The 23,173-nt window shown below is 43.7% G+C and overlaps 1 protein-coding gene across 4 annotated transcripts in view; it reads right to left on the bottom strand.

Annotated features, from left to right (window-relative positions):
- Positions 1-23,173, bottom strand: part of fbxl13 (F-box and leucine-rich repeat protein 13) — a 491,421-nt gene that overhangs the window by 53,081 nt on the left and 415,167 nt on the right. For all 4 annotated transcript variants that reach the window (XM_070897338.1, XM_070897339.1, XM_070897341.1 and 1 more), the window contains 3 exons: positions 22,356-22,476; positions 22,081-22,243; positions 7,877-7,996 (listed from right to left, as the gene is read on the bottom strand). In XM_070897338.1, the coding sequence (XP_070753439.1) occupies positions 7,877-7,996; positions 22,081-22,243; positions 22,356-22,476 (404 nt within the window). The remainder of the gene's footprint in view (positions 1-7,876; positions 7,997-22,080; positions 22,244-22,355; positions 22,477-23,173) is intronic.

Genomic DNA, 23,173 nt, shown 5'->3' with positions numbered 1-23,173 from the left:
AGAACATAAGAACATAAGAATTAGGAACAGGAGTAGGCCATCTAGCCCCTCGAGCCTGCTCCGCCATTCAATAAGATCATGGCTGATCTGGTCGTGGACTCAGCTCCACTTACCCACCCTCTCCCCGTAACCCTTAATTCCCTTATTGCTTAAAAATCTATCTATCTGTGACTTGAATACATTCAATGAGCCAGCCTCAACTGCTTCCTTGGGCAGAGAATTCCACAGATTCACAACCCTCTGGGAGAAGAAATTCTTTCTCAACTCGGTTTTAAATTGGCTCCTCTGTATTTTGAGGCTGTGCCCCCTAGTTCTAGTCTCCCCCACCAATGGAAACAACCTCTCTGCCTCTATCTTGTCTATCCCTTTCATGATTTTAAATGTTTCTATAAGATCACCCCTCATCCTTCTGAACTCCAACGAGTAAAGACCCAGTCTACTCAATCTATCATCATAAGGTAACCCCCTCATTTCTCGAATCAGCCTAGTGAATCGTCTCTGTACCCCTTCCAAAGCTAGTATATCCTTCCTTAAGTAAGGTGACCAAAACTGCACGCAGTACTCCAGGTGCGGCCTTACCAATACCTTATACAGTTGCAGCAACACCTCCCTGCTTTTGTACTCCATCCCTTTCGCAATGAAGGCCAACATTCCATTTGCCTTCCTGATTACCTGCTGCACCTGCAAACTAACCTTTTGGGATTCATGCACAAGGACTCAAAGAGTTTCATGCACAAGGACCCCCAGGTCCCTCTGCACCACAGCATGTTGTAATTTCTCCCCATTCAAATAATATTCCCTTTTACTGTTTTTTTTTCCCAAGGTGGATGACCTCACACTTTTCGACATTGTATTCCATCTGCCAAACCTTAGCCCATTCGCTTAACCTATCCAAATCTCCTTGCAGCCTCTCTGAGTCCTCTACACAACCTGCTTTCCTACTAATCTTAGTGTCATCTGCAAATTTTGTTGCACTACACTCTGTCCCCTCCTCTAGGTCATCTATGTATATTGTAAACAGTTGTGGTCCCAGCACTGATCCCTGTGGCACACCACTAACCACTGATTTCCAACCGGAAAAGGACCCATTTATCCCGACTCTCTGCTTTCTGTTCGCCAGCCAATTCTCTATCCATGCTAATACATTTCCTCTGACTCCGCGTACCGTTATCTTCTGCAGTAACCTTTTGTGTGGCACCTTATCGAATGCCTTTTGGAAATCTAAATACACCACATCCATCGGTACACCTCTATCCACCATGCTCGTTATATCCTCAAAGAATTCCAGTAAGTTAGTTAAACATGATTTCCCTTTCATAAATCCATGCTGCGTCTGCTTGATTGCACTATTCCTATCCAGATGTCCCGCTATTTCTTCCTTAATGATAGTTTCAAGCATTTTCCCCACTACAGAAGTTAAACTAACCGGCCTATAGTTACCTGCCTTTTGCCTGCCCCCTTTTTTAAACAGAGGCGTTACATTAGCTGCTCTCCAATCCGCTGGTACCTCCCCAGAGTCCAGAGAATTTTGGTAGATTATAACAAATGCATCTGCTATAACTTCCACCATCTCTTTTAATACCCTGTTGGCCTTCATAGCGAGAGGATTTGTGTATAGGAGCAGGGAGGTGTGCTGTATTTGTACAGGGCCTTGGTGAGACCACACCTTGAGTATTGTGTGCAGTTTTGGTCTCCTAATCTGAGGAAGGACATTCTTGCTATTGAGGGAGTGTAGCGAAGGTTCACCAGACTGATTCCCAGGGTGACAGGACTGACATATGAAGAAAGACTCAATCGACTAGGCTTATATTCACTGGAATTTAGAAGAATGAGAGGGGATCTCATAGAAGCATATAAAATTCTGATGGGATTGGACAGGTTAGATGCAGGAAGAATGTTCCCGATGTTGGGGAAGTCCAGAACCAGAGGTCACAGTCTAAGGATAAAGGGTAAGCCATTTAGGATCGAGATGAGGAGAAACTTCTTCACCCAGAGAATTGTGAACCTATGGAATTCTCTACCACAGAAAGTTGTTGAGTTCAGTTCATTGGATATATTCAAAAGGGAGTTAGATGTGGCCCTTACGGCGAAAGGGATCAGGGGGTATGGAGAGAAGGCAGGATTGGGGTACTGAAGTTGCATGATCAGTCATGATCATATTGAATGGTGGTGCAGGCTCGAAGGGCCGAATGGCTTGCTCCTGCACCTTTTTTCTATGTTTCTATGTTCTGTAATTTACCATGCTTTACAAGAAAACCAATTAGGAAACAATTAATGATATAAAAGAGATCAGCAGACGTTAACACAGAAATGTGTTGCTTGAATAATAATTAGAATTTTTGATTCCATTTATTTATTTGTCATAGGCAGTCCCTCAAAATCGAGGAAGACTTGCTTCCACTCCTGAAGTGAGTTCTTTGGTGGCTGAACAGTTCAATACGAGAGCCACAGACTCTGTCACAAGTGGGACAGATAGTCATTGAGGGAAGGGGTGGGTGGGACTGGTTTGCCGCACGCTCTTTCTGCTGCCTGCGCTTGATTTCTGCATGCTCTTGGCGTTGAGATTCTCTCGATGCTCAGCGCCCTCCCGGATGCACTTCCTTCACTTAGGGTGGTCTTGGGCCAGGGGCTCCCAGGTGTCGGTGGGGATGTCGCACTTTATCAGGGACCCTTTGAGGGTATCCTTGTAACGTTTCCGCTGCCCACCTTTGGCTCGTTTGCCATGAAGAATCTCCGAGTAGAGCACTTGCTTTGGGAGTCTCGTGTCTGGCATGCGAACTATGTGGCCTGCCCAGCGGAGCTGATCGAGTGAGGTCAGTGCTTCAATGCTGGGGATGTTGGCCTGGTCGAGGACGCTGATGTTGATGTGCCTGTCCTCCCAGGGGATTTGTAGGATCTTGCGGAGACATCGTTGATATTATTTATTACACACAGAAAGACTCTACATGTGAGCTATAAGGCTATAATTAAACTGAAAGGTTTTACTAACATCATGGAGCAGTTTATGAGTATCTGCATAAGTACTGTATATGGAATAGTTTTTTAAAAAAAGGCTGTGTCCATGTTCCTACCATTATACTTAAATCATGCTGAGCATGGTGTCATATTGAGGGAACCATGATACGGGCCAAAGATTATGATACTCAACGTGAGGAATATCATAATACTGAGAGTTATTTATCAATATTATGGCCAAGAGATTCCGCTTTGGATGCACTTGACAATTCAGACTCAAATTGTGCTCAAATTTGCGCTAGTTTTAAGAAGTTTATTTTGCTCATGTTTCTGCTCAAAATCATTTGCATATCGTCGAACTTTGCCATGAAACATCGTAATCGGGCAGCGTTTTAGAATGTAATTTTTTTTTAAAGTTTGCATAAAAAATATTCCTTGATATATTTAAGAGTGGTAACCTGGTGCAGTGTCATTGGGCCCAAGTTTCGGGCCGCGCCTAAAACGGCGCAGCCCGGACCTGGACGGCTGTTTTTCGCACCAGAAAGTGCACCTAAAAAAAACTTACCTATTCTCCGGCTCCCTGCAGGTCCTCTGGAGCTGGGCGCAGCGCAGCACGAGCTGTTGGGGGCGGAGCCATGTCCCTGCGCTGAAAACAGTGCCGGGACCTCTGCACATGAGCGCTACAGTGGCCGCGCATGTACAGTAGCTCCAGGCACCCCAAACTGTGGGAGGGGCCCGAAGCACGCAGCCCCTAGCCCTGGCCGAATGGCCTCACTGGGACTGCGTGAATAAGGCTCCTCCCACCCGACCCGACCCCCGCTCCTCCACCCCCGGCGACCCGACCTCCACTCCCCCCCCCCCCCCTCCGGACCTCCGCGACTCTCTCTCCCCCACTGGACCTCCGCGACTCTCTCCCCCACCCCCCCCCCCCATCCCCAGACCTCCGCGACTCTCTCCCCTCCCCCGGACCTCCGCGACTCTCTCTCTCTCTCTCTCTCTCTCCTGCCCCCCCTTCTCCCCCTCCCCCCACTCCCCTTCTCCCCCTCCCCCCCAGCCCCCTTCTCCCCCTCCGCTCGCTGTCAGAAACACAGACACTGACAGACAGAGAGTGAGAGGCACACACACAGACAGACAGAGAGATAGAGACACTGACAGAGACACACTGGGGGGACCGTCCCAGCATGCTGTTGGAGGACTCCCGGTGCTGCAGTTGGTAAGTAGAAAATGTTTTATTTATTGATTTTTTTAAAAAAAATTATTTTTTATTAATTTTCTTTTGATTAATTTATTGGTTGATTTATTATGTATTTATCATTTATTATTGATGATAGCTCTTTATTTGTAAAACTGAAGTGTTTAATGTTTGTAAACTTCTCTTTAGAACCCCCCCCCCCATTCACTACGCCTAATTTGTAACCTACGCCTGATTTTCTAAAGTGTAGACAAGGTTTTTTCGAACGTACAAAAATCTTCACTTACTCCAAACTAACTTAGAATGAAGTTTTCACTGCCTAACCTTTGAAAACAGGCGCAAGTGGCCGGACACGCCCCCTTTTGAAAAAAAAATTCAGTTCCAAAGTGAAACTGTTCTAACTGACTAGAACTAGAGCAAACTAAATGCCGAGAACTCAAATTTCTAAGATACTCCATTCTAAACCAGTTGCTCCAAAAAAACAGGAGCAACTCAGACTGAAACTTGGCCCCAAAAATACTGTGAAAATAGGTGAGTCAGGAAATATTTTGAGTACAGGCCTCTGATCTTTTTGATGTTGGAGAACATTTTTCATTGCATCTATCTCTATTAGCTTCTGGACTTTTAAAGTAGGTTGAATGTTGACTTGGGCTTCTCAGGGCCAAGGAAAGCAGCATGCTTAAGAACTTGAGAAAATAACTCTTGGAAGCTCTCAAAAGACCAAATGAAAGAAGCCTTGGGATCCAGACATGAAGAGGCCTGATGTCTTTTACTGATATTGCTTGATGACAAAGTGGAAGTGATTCTTCAAGAGACCAAATTAAAGCCTATTAATGAATCTAAATTGAGTTCCTTCAGGGCCCGGTGGACAAATGTTCCAAGTGATGTGGTACTGAAAGGGAAAGTTCCTGCTTTCAAATTTAGTTGATCTCAGCTGCAGTAGTAATGGACGTACTACAACAAGTCATCCAAAAGGATTGCAGATCACCTATGTCAACTCCCAATGTTCAATGCAAGTTGTTGGAGGCAAATTTGTCCAGATAGAACTATCCGGAATCAGGAGATGTCACAGCTTGCACTATTGATCTTGGAACTTGCCAGAATAATCACAAGATTTAAGAGGTATAAAAGAAAGAAAATATGACATTCATTGACCCTTAATAGACTTTCTATTAAAGTACAGGTGATACTGGTTATTTCTACGTTCAAAAAGTGCAAGTGGAAGCAAGTTCCCTAAGATCAAAATTAATGAGCTTGTTAAGTGAAAAAATATTTTTCTTGCTGCTCGAGATGTTGTGGACATCCAGGCCAGAAAATATTTGTCTCTAGAAAGCCATGACAACCTAATCTTCGGCAAAGTGCCTGCCACCCACATGCAGAACCTGGTCTTATGCCTAAACATTACTGCAGCTATCATAGAACAGAATAAAGTTGAGTAGAAAGGCCTAGAAATTGGGCCATTTATCCCCATGCGTTTTCGCCACGATCCGGTCGAAAAATGGCAGCCGCCACTCTAGCTCCTTTTCTGGCGTGGGAGTTGGTGGCCGCCATTTTGGTGAGGGCCTTAGCGCTGCTGGCCCTGGAGATATAAATGGAAAGAGCGTTAGTCGGCATGCAATGCCGACTTGACGCTATGTCTGCGAACTTCGACCTGAGCACGGAGTTCAGCGCTGGGTCCTAAGCGGCTCTGAAAAGTGAGCGTTCAGCAGACTGACAAACGCTGTCAGCACTTCTTAAAGGGACACACACATTTTTTCAGTTAAGTTAGCATTTTAGATTTTGGACTGGATTCTTTTTTATTTTATTAAAATAAAATTTAAGTGTGCAGTGAGTGCCACTGGACGCTTGCAAGGCCAAAGATGGTCTGTGAGAAGACGTAAATTCTGGAAATACTAAGGTCAGATAGCATCCATGGAGAGAGAAAGAGACTTCACGTCTCGTCTCCAGCATTTTCTGCTTTTATTTCAGATTTTAGTGACTGTCTTGTGTGCGCCTTTGCCTATCCTACTGATGTCGCTTTCAGAGCAAGCTGTTCTTGCTGCAATGAGGCTACAGCCACGAACACCACCAGGACGCCATTGCACAGTAGGTTTAGCACTGGGCTAATGTTAATTAGTCTCAGCGCCAATTTTTCAGTCCTGCCAGTGTCACCATTTTCAACGGCCGTTAACACCGGCCCGCAATGGCACTGGCAGCTTTTGTGGCATTCTGGAATTTCTAGGCCTGAGTTTAGTAGTGACTTTCACAGCCACTGGCAGAGCTGCTTGGGCAGATCATAGAATCATAGATGATACAGTACAGAAGGAGGCCAGTCGACTCGTCTTGGGATGACCTTGACTGCAGGTTTTTTATGAGCAATTACCACCTCTTTAGTGAACCTATTCTTCCCATGCAGAGCTCTTCACTTAGACCTTGATAAGATCTACATGGTCTACAGACTCTATGTAGAGTAATACCAGTTGGGGTTTATCTCCTCAGATGTGCATCACGTTCCCCTCCTCCCTGCTGTTTTCGTCCTCTTCCATTAATATGGCGAACAAAAGAATCTCCGTAAGGAAGACCATATTGATGAATAAGAATCCTTTAATATGGGTAGGGGTAAACATTTCTCATGAGCCTGATCAGCCCCCAGGCTCAGATGCAAGTCCATCTCAGTATGTCACCAAAACAGAAAAAACTCAAAATATTACTCCTAAGTCCAGATATAACCCTAAGTGGCTTTTCCTGGCTGCAGACTGCAAACAGGGAGCATTTCTACCAGTATCAAATGATGCCAGGAACAGGTATACAACTTTTATATCAGTGTCACTTACACTATGTGCAATGACAAGGATATCAAAACCAATGATATTATCCTGGTTCTGATAAGATAATGGCCTGGATTTTATAGGACCTATGAACTTGCAATTTGTCGAGTTTCAGCTTGACAGATCTTCCGCTGGCACAGAGTTAGACGATTTGCCTTTTACGGCATTTTATGGCAAAAGCAGATGTAAGGCCTTCTTTTACCAGCGTATGGGTTTAAATAAATATTAAATATTAAAATACATTTTTAAAAATCATTTAAACATTCAAAAACCTTTCAAATTAGTTTATGTAATTTTTGGCCCCTTTAAAAATGTTTAAATTTATTATTCAAAATATATTTTTGTTTTAAATGTTTAATTAATTGTATTTTAATTAATTTTAAATATGTGGTGATTTATTTTTATTTAACTTGTGTGAAAGTGTCTTTTTTATGTCATTCCTATTATGCTTATGGGGATTCTGTAGATAAATAAAATCCCCATAAGCATAATGGGAATCCCCCTTTTTGATTGGTTGGGCTGGCCCACGTGATCCTAGGGACACATGCAAACCACATGAGCTCCTAGGATATGTGGGCTTTTATGCAGGCATATGACTGAAGGCCCAGGACCGCAAGAGTCCGAAGCTACAGAGGCACCAAGTAGGTGTGTACTTTTCTTGCAGATCGGAGGCATTCGCCCGCGGGATGCTTCCAACCGCAATTCAGGTCCATTATTTTTCAAGCCATAATAGAGTCCCTAAAATGTTGTTATAAAATGATTGTAATACAATTATTGACTGGTTTCTTAGCTTTTGCATGTAAAAATTGAGTTCTTGCAAATCATACATGTTTAATGCTCACAGTTATCAATTTGCTGTAAAGGTAATTGGAAACATGAGTTGCTTATTCATATTGATAACCAAAATATTGTATATTCTTACTTCTGTACGATTTTCAGCATAGATAAATCAGTAATATACATGCAGTTGCTCAGATTTAATTCTCTGAGCTTCGAACCTGAAGATCCTTCCGCAAGGTATCTTACGCCAACATCAGTGATACTGCAACACAAAACATATTTATGTTTTTCATATACATATACATCTACTATTTATATAGAAGTATCCATCACACATTGCAAATTACTATTGGTGCAAAACAATCTTTAAAAAAAAGCTTAAGACCTGAAGAGCCTGAAATTTACAAGCAGCTATAAACTTCCCTCCGCAGACTGTAAGTAGTAATAATTTCTTAGATTTGCTTATTTAGAGGAGTGTCTTTGAAGGCACAGGTTAGGTTAGCAGCTAAACATCACAATTACAATCCAGAGTTGAGACTGGACTGGATTTACCTTAATCTTCCCCAATAGGGTTGGGCAGGACTTCCACCCGCTGCTCCAGCTTACTTCTATTAAAGGCATCAGCCGAGACTGAGGACTTCAGTAGGTGAGAGATTGCGGTGAAATGAGTGATAGGGAACCAGTACTAAGCCCTCTCTCTCCATTAGAAGACTTTGGGCCTTCCTATGTCTAATCATAGGGATCCTGATCAAATTTCACCTGGTAAAGGATGGTAAGAGAGGCGGATAGAAGGGCTATGGCCAAGAACCCATGCTTCACCTCTACGCTGGCATTGGCATGCAGTAGGCAGGGAATGGGTAGCCAGCGACAGTTCTGGTGAATATGGGAGAAATTGGGTGACCTACCACTGACCATGCATACTCAGTTGGAAGTCGCTGGCAGACGCATTCCAGCGCAACTCCTGAGATTGCTAGCCTATGTGGTTTTGGTCCCATAGTATTCACATTTGTTTGTAAACATTTTTAAATAACCATATCAAGCTGTAAGAAGAGATGAAAAAAATTGAGTTTATTATGACATGATTATCAGAAAAATTAGGGTGGTGGGAATGGTGTGAATGTACAGCAGCAATGGCCCTAGCCTTAGGACATTGTGCTTCTGAGGTGGCGAGCCTGGTGAAGCAAAATATAATTCTTCTAAGTTCATGATTTTACAAATTAACGCAACTTGAAATAATTAATTAGTCTTCATAATATCCTCAAGTATTTGTACAAAAATAAACTATCTTAAAAACTTAGACTGTTTTTTTTTCAAGGAAAACTTGCCAATTGGGGCCATTTTCTTCTTGCTGTTTCTGAAGCAGGAAGCAGCAGAACAGGTGCTTCACACATGGAAGGAAATAAATAATTAACATTCCCCATTCCCCAGTAAAGAAATAATGAAGAACATGTTTTAAAAATCTGTTGTTTACAACTTTTGAGTAAGTTTCCCTTGTATCATCTATTGTATTTTTATCCCTGTTTCTTCACTTCCACTTTATGCTCTGCCCCCCACCCCCCCGCCATTAGATTATTTTCATATAATCCACTATTCACGACATGATGGGGCAGGGACATGACCTTCTCATAGGCTTCTAGTAATGCTATAACTTATAGGGTAGTAGATCTGTTGAATTGCCTTTTTACCATGTCTTGGTGGGGTGGGGTGGGGGGGTTGGTTGTGGTGTGGACAGAAGATCTCAATTTGAGAATTTTACCAGTCTCTTTATTACAATTATTACACAAAAATCAGCAGTACCATTGTTCCAGGAATTAGAATGCCATAAGAAAAAAAAGAAAATTATTGATAGCATTCAGATTCTGTTTTGAAACTGATCATATAGGTTCGTAGACATTGTGGTCGCGATTTCGCCTAGTGAGGCGGGCTAAGTACGGCTCAGATTGGTGGCGGACTGCAACCCTGCTCCCGGTTCCATTGCGCTCTGTTGAAGTGATTTTGCCCTGATTGGGCTTGTTAAGCCTGCCCTGTGAGGTTCCCGGCCAATTAAAAGGAAGCGAGTCAATTGATGCACCATCAGCCGGTTTCCTTAAAGGGACCATGCCCACATTCATTTTGACAGCTGTGCTGTCAATGTTCTACAGGATTGAGGTACTGCAAACACTGACCAGCGTTGCACAAAGGTGCACGGCTGCACCTAGACTCTTCCATGATTCCCTCCATATGCTTATGGAGGGAGTCAGAGCATGGAGGGAGGTTCTCTTCCCTTCCAATGAGTGGAAGAGACCTCCACAGGACACCAACGCAGCCTGGTTGCACATTGTACAGGGGAGCATAAGCAGGGATGTTGTCATCATCATAGACAGTTCCTCGAAATCGAGGAAGACTTGCTTCCACTCCTGAAGTGAGTTCTTTGGTGGGCTGAACAGTCCAATACGAGAGCCACAGACTCTGTCACAGGTGGACAGATAGTCGTTGAGGGAAGGAGTGGGTGGGACTGGTTTGCCGCTGTCTGCGCTTGATTTCTGCATGCTCTCAGCATTGGGACTCAAGGTGCTCAGCGCCCTCTCCACTTAGGGCGGTCTTGGGCTAGGGACTCCCGGGTGTCAGTGGGGATGTCGCACTTTATCAAGGAGGCTTTGAGGGTGTCCTTGTAGCATTTCCGCTGCCCACCTTTGACTTGTTTGCCATGAAGGAGCTCCGAATAGAACACTTGTCTTGGAAGTCTCGTGTCTGGCATGCGGACTATGTGGCCTGCCCAGCGGAGCTGATCAAGTGTGGTCAGTGCTTCAATGCTGGGGATGTTAGCCTGAATGAGGATGCTGATGTTGGTGTGCCTGTCCTCCCAGGGGATTTGTAGAATCTTGCCGAGACATCGTTGGTGATATTTCTCCAGCAACTTGAGGTGTCTACTGTACATGGTCCATGTCTCTGAGCCATACAGGAGGGCAGGTATTACTACAACCCTGTAGACCATGAGCTTGGTGGCAGTTTTAAGGGCCTGGTCTTCAAACACTCTTTTCCTCAGGCGGCCGAAGGCTGCACTGGCGCACTGGAGGCGGTGTTGGATCTTGTCGTCGATGCCTGCTCTTGTTGATAGGAGGCTCCCAAGATATGGGATGTGGTCCAGGGCCGCGCCGTGGATCTTGATAACTGGGGGGCAGTGCTGTGCAGTGAGGACAGGCTGGTGGAGGATCTTTTGTCTTAAGGATGTTTAGCGTAAGGCCCATGCTTTTGTACGCCTCAGCAAATACGTCGACTGGAGTGCAGCCTCTGTATGTGCGCAGACGGAGGCATCGTCCGTGTACTGTAGTTTGACAACAGAGGTTGGGGTGGTCTTGGATCTGGCCTGGAGATGGCGTAGGTTGAACAGGTTCCCACTGGTTCTGTAGTTTAGTTCCACTCCAGCAGGGAGCTTGTTGACTGTGAGGTGGAGCATGGCGGCGAAAAAAATTGAGAAGAGGGTTGTCAGGAGGACCTGGCTGCAGTGGCGCAAACCTTTGAATGATCTCAGTAGATCATGAAGCATTACTGCAATGCCACATTCAACCTCATCCTGCTGTGCCACTCATCACATCCCCATCACTCTGCTTTCACTACCCTACTTCTGCACATCCTTACTCGCACCAACTTACCTTGCACCTCCATCCATCCCTCTCTCTATCTACATTATCACATCCCCATCTCACTAGCCACTCCTCACACTTCCCCTCATCCTTGTCCAATCATACCAACTAACATACAAGTGTAGGCACTTGGGTTCATATAGTTTCTGCTAATGCGTTGTCCAACATTGAAATCTTTATTTTTATTTTGAACTCTTTACCTTCTTGGACAGATTTGTGTGCACCTTTGGAAGTGGCTTAATGAGTTGTATGAATGTTGAGACGTAAAGGCATCTCCTGCAATGGTGATGAGTGTAAAAGGAATGGCTTAGGCATTGCAGGGTTGCTTTATGGTGCTGGTGTGGGGTGGTGCCAACCTGGTGCATCATGTGGCAGCCAGGGTGTGCAGCGTCAACTGAAGTAAATCTGGCCATAGTTAGGCCATCCCTGGCAGCAATGTGGACAGGTGCTGATGACCTGTGTCCTGTGCAGCATCAGGTGATTGTGGAGAAGGTTGGTATTGTTGGTGCTGTTGGTGTGCCCTGGTGATGTTGGTGTGCCTGGTAATGTTGGGGCTGATCGTGGTGGGATTCTGAGGACCAAGTTAAGTTGTTTTTTTTCAAGGGCACCAATGCTGCTGGAAAAGATGGCAGTTGAAGTTGAGATGACAGAAGCAATCTGTTAATGGTGAGATGTGTTGTTCCAAGGAGGTGACAGTGAATAGAGAATTTACTCCAAACACTTCCAAAATGCATAAGGTTGAAAATCTCCTCCAAATCCTGAAGGCTCCAGCTTCTAAGATTGGAAAGTGAACAGCTGTGAAATTGTAGCTTTTATACCAATTTTGTAGCTGTCACCTATTCAAAGCAATGGAGAGTTGCTGAACACCTAACCTACTTACCTACCGTGATTCCCGAGCGACATGAACCTTGTGAAAAAGTTGGAAAAATGGTTCGTAGGTGGTAAAATGCTGTTCAACTACATTTAAACATCTTCTTAACTAATTCAATTGGTTCACTCGCCTCTTAGTGCCGGGTCTGTAAAGTGCAGGCAGACCTGGCACTTGGGAAACTTACACGGAGGCGGGTTCAGAGCAGGATACCACTCCGCTGTGAATCTTTTAGATTTTGACAACAGACCCACCTCCAAACCTACCCTCTGAGCGCTGGCAAAATCCAACCCTGTATGTGTATTTTGGACATGTATCATTTCTGCACTTAAATGACATCTGACTCTCAAGTAGACGTAAAAGATCCCATGGCACTATTTTGAAGAAAAGGAGTGTTCTCTCCCCTGTGTCCTAGCCAATATTTATCCCTTGACCAACATCATAAAAGATTATCTGTTAATTATCACATTGCTGATTGTGGGAGCTTGCTGCGTGCAAATTGACCACCACATTTCCTACATTACACTTCTTTGGCTGTAAAGTGTTTTGTGACATCCTGGGGTCGTGTGAGGCACTATATAAATGCAAGCCTTTCTTACAGAAAGAAAATTACTAGTGCAGAGCTCTGCTGGACCCAAGTGCAAGATGGAGATGGGCCCAAAACATTGTAGCCCTGATTCTGTGCCCATGCTTGCATAAAGCAGGGTTCCAGACTGGCAGCAGTGTTTCATGATTTCTTCACTCTAGACTACATTATGGATATCATTTACAGGAATGAACTAAATTCATCCAAATTTCTAAGTAGTACTTGAATTTTTTTTAAAGCTATGAATTTCTATTGTAAAGAGAAAATAGTAGCATATGTAGCATTTTGTCAGTATATCACACAAGTTTTATTTGCAAATTAAAAAGAATACAAAGCATAAAGCTATATCAGGCTTATAAATGTTGCAAAATTAAGTAAGTCTGGAGGGAAAAAAGAACAAGTTATTATAAACAAAGGGGGCGGAATTGCTCCTTTTTGGCCCATTAACGCCTCCTTATACACTAATGGGGTGGAGGAGACTATCCACCCTGGGTGTGTGCGGGGGAGGTGCTCTACCATCTCCCAGGAAATTGCCCGGTGAGTTTGTGGAGGCACTTCCTCAGCAGCGCCGCGCAGTTCGCGACCCAGGCTGCCACACAACTGGCGATGTCATCCACGTGCCCAGCAACCCCTCACCGCCCCGCGCTGACCCTTTACCGCTCCGCGAGGAAAATTGCCCCACAAAGCAGGCGCGAACGATTTTGTCAAAGCGGATCGTGAAGCTGACCGACATCCACTCTCGGGGTGCTAGTTAAAGGGGAGGGCGCCAGAGCCCTGGGCCGCCATCTTTTTTGGACTGCCGACTCTCAGGTCGGCTCCACGGTGGTGGCCCTAGCGTTGTCCGGACTGCCATTGTGCAGCCTGGCACTCCGTTTTGGCTACCAGGCTGGAGGCCTGGTCTAACGCTGCCCTGGTGGCCTTGTGGAGGCCATCAGAAGCCTTGCAGAGTGCGCAGCGGCCTTCCCCTTTAAGCGAAAAAGAGGGGCTTTGAAGTGCGTTAGCGCTACACGGAGCTTCGACGTAGCGCTTGACTCATCACCCCAGTAGCATCCTGGAAACACCCCCCCAAAGGAAATGGAGCGCGCGAGATTGCGCTCCGCTTCCTTTGAAGGGCGGTAAGCCGAATTCAGCGGCGGGGCGGGACTTTTGTGCCAAGCACAGGAAGTCTTGGCCCCAGATGGTTACCACCCCAAATTGTGGCGCAGGGAAATTTTGCCCCTGATGCGTTCTAAAATTGCTTGTAATAGTCTAAGAATTAAGAGGGTTGCTTTTACAAATGTGCGCTAACATAAGTGAGGCTATTGAGAAATTGGAGATATGCTGCTCCAATTTGTCACCTATTAATATCTTCATTCTGCTGTGAGCTTTTGACATGAATCACATTGCAGTTGGTAAGCATGTTGGAATGACTACAGTAATAACAATTACAAAATAAGGAAATGCATTCATTTTTTATAATTTTCTCTGAATTGCTAGGGTAGATCTTACAATGGTCCTCACCAATAGCACATGAGCATCATGTGAATAGAATCATAGAATGATACAGCACAGAAGGAGTTCAACCCATCGTGTCTGTGCCGGTTCGTTAGTAGAGTCATCCAATTAATCCCATTCCCCTGCTCTTTCCCCATAGCCTTGTAATTTTTTCCCCTTTAAGTATTTATCCAATTCTCTTTTTTGAATGATACTTCATTGAATCTGCTTCCACCACCTTTTCAGGTAATGCAATCCAGATTCGCTGTGCAAAAAAATGTTCCCTCTGGTTCTTTTGCCATTCATCTTAAATCTGTGTACTCTGATTACTGTGCCTTCTGCCACTGGAAATAGTTTCTCCTTAGTTACTCTATCAAAGCCAGTCATGATTTTGAACTCTATCCAGTCTCCTCTTAACCTTCTCTGTTCTAAGGAGAACTTCAGTTTCTCTTATGTACCCTCTCCAAGGCCTTGTCATACTTCCTAAAATTTGGTGCCCAGATTTGAACACAATACTCCACCTGAGGTCTAACCAGTGTTTTATAAAAATTTAGGATAACTCCCTTGATTTTGTACTCTATTCCTCTATTAATAAAGCCAAGGATACCATATGCTTTTTTAAACAGCTTTCTCAACTTATCCTGCCACCTTCAAAGATTTGTGTACATACATCCCCAAGTCTCTCTGTTCCTGCATCCCCTATAAAATGTTACCATTTAGTTCACATTGCATCTCATCATTCTTCCTACCAAAATGTATCACTTCACACTTCTCCGCATTAAATTTAATCTGCCATGTGGTCTGCCCATTTCACCAATCTGTCTATGTTCTTCTCATTGTTTACTACATTTCTGAGTTTGGTATCATCTGCAACCTTTGAAATTATGTTCTGTATACCCAAGCCCAGGTCATTATATATCAAAAAGAGCAGAGGTCCTAATACCGACCACAGTGGTGTTCCCACTTTTAAAACGGTAACAGAGAGAGTAGACAAGGGTAATGTAGTAGATGTAATTTATCTAGATTTGCAAAAAGCTTTCAATAAGGTAGCCCATAATAGACGAATGAATAAGGTCAGAGAATGCAGAGTTAGGGATAAGTATCACAATGGATAGCTAGCTGGCTTCAACACAGAAAGCAGAGACTCGGGGTGAAGGGTAGCTATTCAGAGTGGCAAAAGGAGGGAAGTGGTGTTCCACAAGGATCAGTGCTGGGACCACTGTTGTTCACAATTTATATTAACGATTGAAACTTGGAATCAAAAACATAATTTCTAAATTTGTGGATGACACCAAATTGGCCGTGGTGGGGGGGTGGGCGGGGTCAGTCAATATTGAGGAGGATTGCAACAAATTACAGGAAAACTTTAATAAACTTGCAGAATGGGCATATAATTGGCAACACAGATAAATGTGAGATTATATTTTGTTAGGAGGAATAGGGAGATCATTTATTATTTGGAGGGTGTGAGTCTGGATGGGGTAGAGAGCAAAGGGATCTCTGAATACAAATACACAAATCACTAAAAGTAGCGGCACAGGTTAACGAGACCATGAAAAAAGAAAACCAATCACTACGGTTTATTTCTAGAGGAATAGAATTAAAAAGTAGTGAAGTTATGCTAAACTTGTATCGAACCTTGGTTAGACAACACTTGGAGTCCTGCATACAATTCTAGTTGTCATATTATAAAAATGATATAGAAGCACTGGAGAGGGTGCAAAGAAGATTTACAAGGATGGTATCAGAAATTTGAGGGTATACTATTATACTATCAAGAAAAGATGAACAGGCTGGGTCTCTTTTAAGATCATAAGAAATAGGAGCAGGAGTAGGCCACACGGCTCCTCGAGCCTGCTCTGCCATTCAATAAGATCATGGCTGCTCATCGACCTCAACTCAACTTTCCACCCTGATCTCCATATCCCATGATTTCCCTAGAGTCCAAAAATCTATCTATCACGGCCTTCAATATACTCAAAGACTCAGCATCCACAGCCCTCTGGGGCAAGAGAATTCCAAAGATTCACAACCCTCTGAGTGAAGAAATTGCTCCTCACCTCAGTCTTAAATGGACTACCCCTTATCATGAGACTGTACCCCCTAGTTCTAGACATTCCAGTCTGGGGAAACAACCTCTCAGCATGTACCCTGTCAATCCCCTTCAGAATCTTGTATATTTCAATTCTTGAATTATTTCAATTCATTCTTCTAATCTCCAGAGAGTATAGGCCCATTCTATACAATCTTTCATCACAGGACAGCCCTCTCATCCCAGGAATCAATCTAGTGAAACTTTGTTGTACCGTCTCCAAGGCAAGTATATCCTTCCATAAATAAGGAGACCAAAACTGTGCACTGTACTCCAGGTGTGGTCTCACCAAATCGTTGTACAATTGCAGCAGGACTTTCAACCGCCTTGGCAATAAAGGCCAAGCTGCCATTTGCCTTCCTTATTGCTTGCTGAACGTGCATGCTAGCTTTCTGTGTTCCTTGCACAAGGACTCTCAAATCTCTCTGAACACCAACATTTAAAAGTTTCTCACCATTTAAAAAATATTCTGTTTTTCTATTCTTCCTACAAAAATGAATAACATCACATTTCCTACATTATACTCCATCTGCCACCTTACTGCCCACTCACTTAGTCTATTTATATCCCTTTGCAGGACTCTTTGTATTCTCCTCACAGCTTACTGTCCTACCTAGCTTTGTATCGTCAACAAACTTGGATATATCACTCGGTCCCTTCATCTAGGTCATTAATATAGATTGTAAATAGCTGAGGCCAAGCACTGATCCTTGCGGCACCCCATAGTTACAACCTGCCAACCTGAAAAAGACCCGCTTATTCCTACTCTCTGTTTTATGTCCGTTAACCAATCCTCTATCCATGCTAATACATTATCTCCAATCCTATAGTCCCCAATCTTGTGTAACAACCTCTTGTGTGGTACCTTATCGAATGCCTACTGAAAATCCAAATATACTACATCCACTGGTTCCCCTTTATCTACCCTGCTAGTTACATCCTCAAAAAACTCTAATAAGGTTGTCAAACACAATTTCCCTTTCATAAAGCCATGCTGACTCTGCCTAATCACTTCCTTAATGTATTCCAGCATTTTCCCGACAACTGATGTCAGGTCAACTGGCCTGTAGTTCCCTGTTTTCTCTCTCCCTCCTAGCAGCGTTACATTTGCTACATTCCAATCCGCTGGGACTGTTCTAGAATCTAGGATTTTGGCAGATCAAAACCAATGCATCCACTATGTTGTTCCTGTGATGTTATTAGGACCCCCATGCAATTTTAATTGGGTAGCTCAGACCCACGGCAAACCTACTAAGTAAAACCTACTAAGTAAAACCTAATGGGATTGGCTTCAGTAAACTGACTGACATTATTGGAAATAGTATTTAAAGGGACTCTCACATGCAGGCAGTCAGATCATTAGGATTTGTGTGCTAACATGGTTAATGGTTTTCCAAGGCAATTCTGAGTTTGGGATTTTCTTATTTCAGACTTTTTTCCCCTTATTTACACTGATTAATCACTCACACTTATCATAGGTACTATTTTTGCTTTATTTCTTTTGATGGAAGTACAGTTGGAGGAAGAGGAGCAGCAGCAGCTGCCTCAGCAACCAGGATAAGTAGTGGTTAGGCCTGTTAAAAGACAGCAGGTGAGCAGAGCTGATCATAGCAAGTCTTACCCAGCCCACGGGGTCTATAGGCCAGAGTCCATTTCTTAAATATCTCTGAAGAGCAGTGCATGAGGATGATGTGCTTCACCAGGCAGGCAGTTGCTGATCTATGCAGCCTATTGCAGCACAGCAGGATCCACTGCCTGTTGGACCAGGAGACCATGCTTTGCCAGTGACTGTCAAATTTACCCTTAACTTGTTCGCCACAGAATCCTTCCAGGCTGCAAGGGACATCACCTGCATCTACTATTCTGTAGTGCACAGCTGTATTAAGACGGTCACCAATGCCATTTGCCAGAGCATTCCAGTACATTGCTTTCACAATAGATGTCAACAGGGCTCAACTGCAGCATCCATGGAGATGGACACACACTTCAAGGTAGCCTGCAGAATGTTAATGCCGCGTAAGATGACCATACAGGCTGGAAGCGGACTCCTCCACACTTTTACACATGGTGCCAAAATACTTGGTAGGCTTTCTAATACCTGATATAACTGTTTGTGTGAAGCAAGCAATTTTCTTCTCATAGCTGGGCCCCTTAAGTCCTCATCTCTGTCCTCCTTAGCAGAGCTGGCAGAGGGCCATGTCCTTCAGTAAGCAGTCTCCTGGACTATCTCTACCACTCTACCACCAGTACCTGCTGCTGCTTACTAATGCTAAGCACATCACCATATGCACACTCCTCTAACTCACTTTCTAACCTAGCCGGGATGCCAGTCTCTGTGCTGGTGCTGAAGAATGATGCAGCATGTGATGGTACCTCCACAGAAGGACTGCCCTTCTCTGAGGTGTCTTCGTCTGTGGACTGTGGCTACTGAGAAGGACCTAGAGGAAAGAGACAAGCATTAATATAGTACTGAAAGGCTAGACAATAGCAGATGACAGGCACCACAATGCAACTTGATGTCACATTATGTGTTTTTCTGAGGTTTATGAAGACTTGTAAGTAATTGTCAAAGATAAGCCCACAAACATGAAATCTCCTATTCTGACAGCTCTGGAGAAGTCACTGATTTACAGTTCTCGAAGAGGTTCATGATATTGTCTTGTCCTCCACCGTCCTATTCCTATTCCTTGTGTTGTGCGCATTGTTTCTTGAAGAAAGAGAGGGTGAGAGTCGGTGAATGTCTCCTACAAGGGAGAGTGCAGATGTGTGAAGTTTCTGCTTGTTGTGCAGATGCTGAGAGGATAATGAAGCTAGATGAGGAGGTGTTGAATGGAAAGCACATGTTGGAGTGTGAAGTAAGGAAGGAGCCATGGGAGAAGTGGATGATTGTGCAAAGACTACCTGGTGAGAAGAGAATGCTGCTTGTGGCTGCTGTGAAGTGAGCAAGGAAGAGGTGAAGTGTGATAGAGGGGGAATTGTCCAGTGCTGGAGAGGGGGGAAAGGACACTTGACATGGGTTACTGATAGATATGGAGAAAGGAAGAGCTGTACTCACCGCGATACTCGTGAGGTCATTGAAGCGTTTCCTGTACTGCATTCTAGGAATGTTGCTCCTGAGCTGATGATCTCTCCAATCTCTCTCCAGGGTTGGTGCACATCATGTTTAGAGATTCTCCTCTCATTGGCTGGAGATATAACTTTCCTTCTAACCCCCACTTCATCTATGTAGACCTCTGGGGAGACATCAGAAAACCTAGGAGCAACTCATTTCTGAGCAATTTCCTTTTCCAGCAATAAAGCTGCATAATCAGCCAGAAGGGAATTCAACCTCGTCTTAACAGATTCTCGCTCTAAATAGACCTCAGAAGCTCGCTGGACATTTCTCCCTGAGAAAGGGCAGGTTTCCACTGTATCACTGAATAGCATGGGAAACATACCTCAAATTAAAACGAGGCCTGGGAGTTAAAATAGCCCGGGACTCAAATTTTCTGCATTTTGGCACACTCACTACCCGCCTACCCAAATTTAGCTCCAGAATTAAAATCAAGATGAATGTTGTGGCACACTGCACAGATGTGAATGGGGAACTATTCAACGAGCAGAGAAGCAAGAGGAGGTGCAGTTAATGCCAGACATTGCAGGATACTTGGAACAATTACTTCACGAAACAGTGGTAGTGATTAGCAGGATTTTTTGTATGCAGGCCCTGAGAGATTATAATCTTTGGGTTTTGCAGCTGAATGGTTAGGTTCCTGTTCCTCCACTGCCACCTACACTTCCTTAACCTCACTTGTGTTCTTTGATTCACTCACTGATCCCTCCTGCAATTCATTAATTGAACCTCATGGATTGGATGTATCTGTGCTGGTGCTTGCACAGTTGGAGTGAGTGACATAGGGTACTTTAAAGTCCTGGGTACATTATGAATATCGATCTCTGGGCCAGTCTCTTTGTACACATCAATAGAAACTGGAAAGGAATGTATGTTAGAATACAGACAGTAGAACACTCCTTCGTATTGCATACTGCAGCGCATACATCGTCAGCCAGTGAATGAGTAGGGAAGAAACTAGTTACATCCTGCCATCCCGAAAATGATCCGTTTATTCCTACTCTCTATCTTCTGTCCGTTAACCAATCCTCAATCCATGCTAATATATTAACCCCAATCCAATGGTCTCTAATCTTGTGTAACAATCTCTTGTGTGGTACCTTATCAAATGCCTTCTTAAAATCTAAATATACTACATCCACTGGTTCCTCCTTATCTACCCTGCTAGTTACACCCTCAGAAAACTCTAGCAGATTTATCAAACACAATTTTCCTTTCATAAAACTGTGTTGACTCTGTCTAATCATATTATGATTTTCCAAGTGCCCTGTTACCACATCCTTATTAATAGATTCTAGCAATTTTCCTACCACTGATGTCAAGCTAACTGGCCTATAGTTCCCTGTTTTCTCTCTCTCCCTCCTTTCTTGAATACCAGGTTTACTTTGCCACCTTCCAATCCATGAGGACTGTTCTAGAATCTAGGAAATTCTGAAAGTTCAAAATCAATGCATCCACCATCTCTGCAGTCACCTCTTTTAAAACCCTAGGATGTAGGCCATCAGATCCTGGAGATTTGTCAGCTTTTAGTCCCATTACCTGAGAGTTTTGTAAATGGGCCATAGTGATGCTGCACCAGGTTGATAAATGCTTTGTGGCATGTATATTGTGACTATATAGTTTGAGTGAGCAAATACTCGGTACCCTTACTTCCCTGAGGCCATCTTTCTCATTGATAACTCATTCTGCCTTCATCCATGCATTACACATTGCTAACAGGAGATTCCCCACAACCGCAAAAAGGACAAATTCTATTTGCTGCATACCACCTCTAGGTCAGTATCTCCAAATGATGCAGTCCTCAGTGTTCTCTCCTCAATGTTGTACAAATTAACTCTGAAACATCTAGACACTATCCAGCTCCCTTTTCAATGGCTCTGCAACCAACTAGCTTCCTTGTTTGTCCAAACCTGCATGGGGAACTCACAGGAAATGTGTTGATTAGCTAATTTTGCAATGTCAGCAATCCAATGAAAAATGCAAGTGTTACACTCAGAGTTCCGAGAATGTCATCATCATTATCATCATCATAGGCAGTCCCTCGAAATCGAGGGAAGACTTGCTTCCACTCTAAAAGTGAGTTCTCAGGTGGCTGTACAGTCCAATGTGGGAATTACAGTCTCTGTCACAGGTGGGGCAGATAGTGGTTGAAGGAAAGGGTAGATGGGGAGCCTGGATTGCCGCACTCTCCTTCCGCTGTCTGCGTTTGATTTCCGCATGCTCAGCGCCCTCCCGGATGCTCTTTCTCCACTTTGGGTGGTCCTGGGCCAGGGATTCCCAGGTGCCAGTGGGCACGTTGCACTTTATTAAAGCGGCTTTGAGGGTGTCCTTGAAACGTTGTCTCTGCCCACCTGAGGCTCGCTTGCCATGTCGGAGCTCCGAGTAGAATGCAAGCACTCCGAGAATGTCATGGCGCTAGAAAGGCTAATCTATATAAACTCTGAAATATTAAGAGGTGCCCATGGCTCTTATACTTTAACACAAAACTATATATGAAAGACTATGATTAAAAGCATTTTATGAATAGAAAGACAGGATTTAGTATGTTATTGACAGGACATAAATAAATGTCGATTTCTTAAACATTATTACCTTATACAGTCTGAAATATTGAACACAATTATGTTTTTCAGTGTTGATATGGCTTTCAAACTGCTATCTGTAATCCTCGGGCAGTCTGACACATAGATGTGATTCAAGTTTGGGCAAGCGTTGCTGAAGAATTTGAAGGATAAATCACCAATATGTTTATTACCTATTGTGGTAAAACAGCAGAATTATAGTCCAAGATGCTCTTTTTCCGATAGTTAAAGAAGCAATTTGTAAGAGATATTAATGCAAGTAAGAAATTATAAAATTTGTCAAACCTTCAATTTTAACCGTGGTAATCCTCTTGCCTTGGACAAGTGTTTTAATCGCTGTATCAGATATATGAGGAGTGGCAAGAAGCGAAATTGTAGTGAGGTTGTAATCGTAAGAAACCATGAACTTTAAGAAAGCATAATAAAAGTCAGTCAGTGCTATTGCTTTGAATTTCTCAATGAAAACAAACAGAAAACAAATAATTGATTTGAATAGGTGGCATAAAACAAATGGCATTTGGAAAAAAAGTCATTTCTAAATTATTTTTGTAAGTGTTAAAACTTTCTCTCAAACGTTGCTTCCTTAAATTATGCTTCTACTGCTCAAGGATCTTCATTGATTAGAAAGGCTGGGCAATCTGGCCCATCTCCACAGAGATGAACAGTGCTGCTTTGGCCATATGAGTCAGTTTGTACTCTTTGGATTCCCCCTGCTTCAAACTTGGATATCTCCTTTCAGTAGCAGCATGGTAACTCAATTAAGATTTGCAATTCAGTGTCTAGGGTGAACCCAATAAAAATTTGAACTCAGCACTCACGTGCTATCATGGAGTTACATTGAGTTGGGGCGTACATCTCTTACTTACACCTAAGAAACAGCCAGGGACTAGTCTGTGCCTGTACTCTTACAGAATCACTGACTGCAGCCTATGTACTGACTTCCAGAGCGTGGTGGCCGTGATGCATTCTGCTGTCTCTCAGGGCTTTGAAGAACTGATAACTACCATTAGACCAATCAATAGGGACTCCGATCCATGGCCCACTTGAATACAAGGCTGGATTTGATACTTGATAAAGGCTGATACAACTTTCTCTCAGGACGG

This window comes from Pristiophorus japonicus, chromosome 13, assembly GCF_044704955.1.
Source record: "Pristiophorus japonicus isolate sPriJap1 chromosome 13, sPriJap1.hap1, whole genome shotgun sequence".
Taxonomy (NCBI): domain Eukaryota; kingdom Metazoa; phylum Chordata; class Chondrichthyes; family Pristiophoridae; genus Pristiophorus; species Pristiophorus japonicus.
This window is presented reverse-complemented; position numbering and strand designations above follow the sequence as displayed.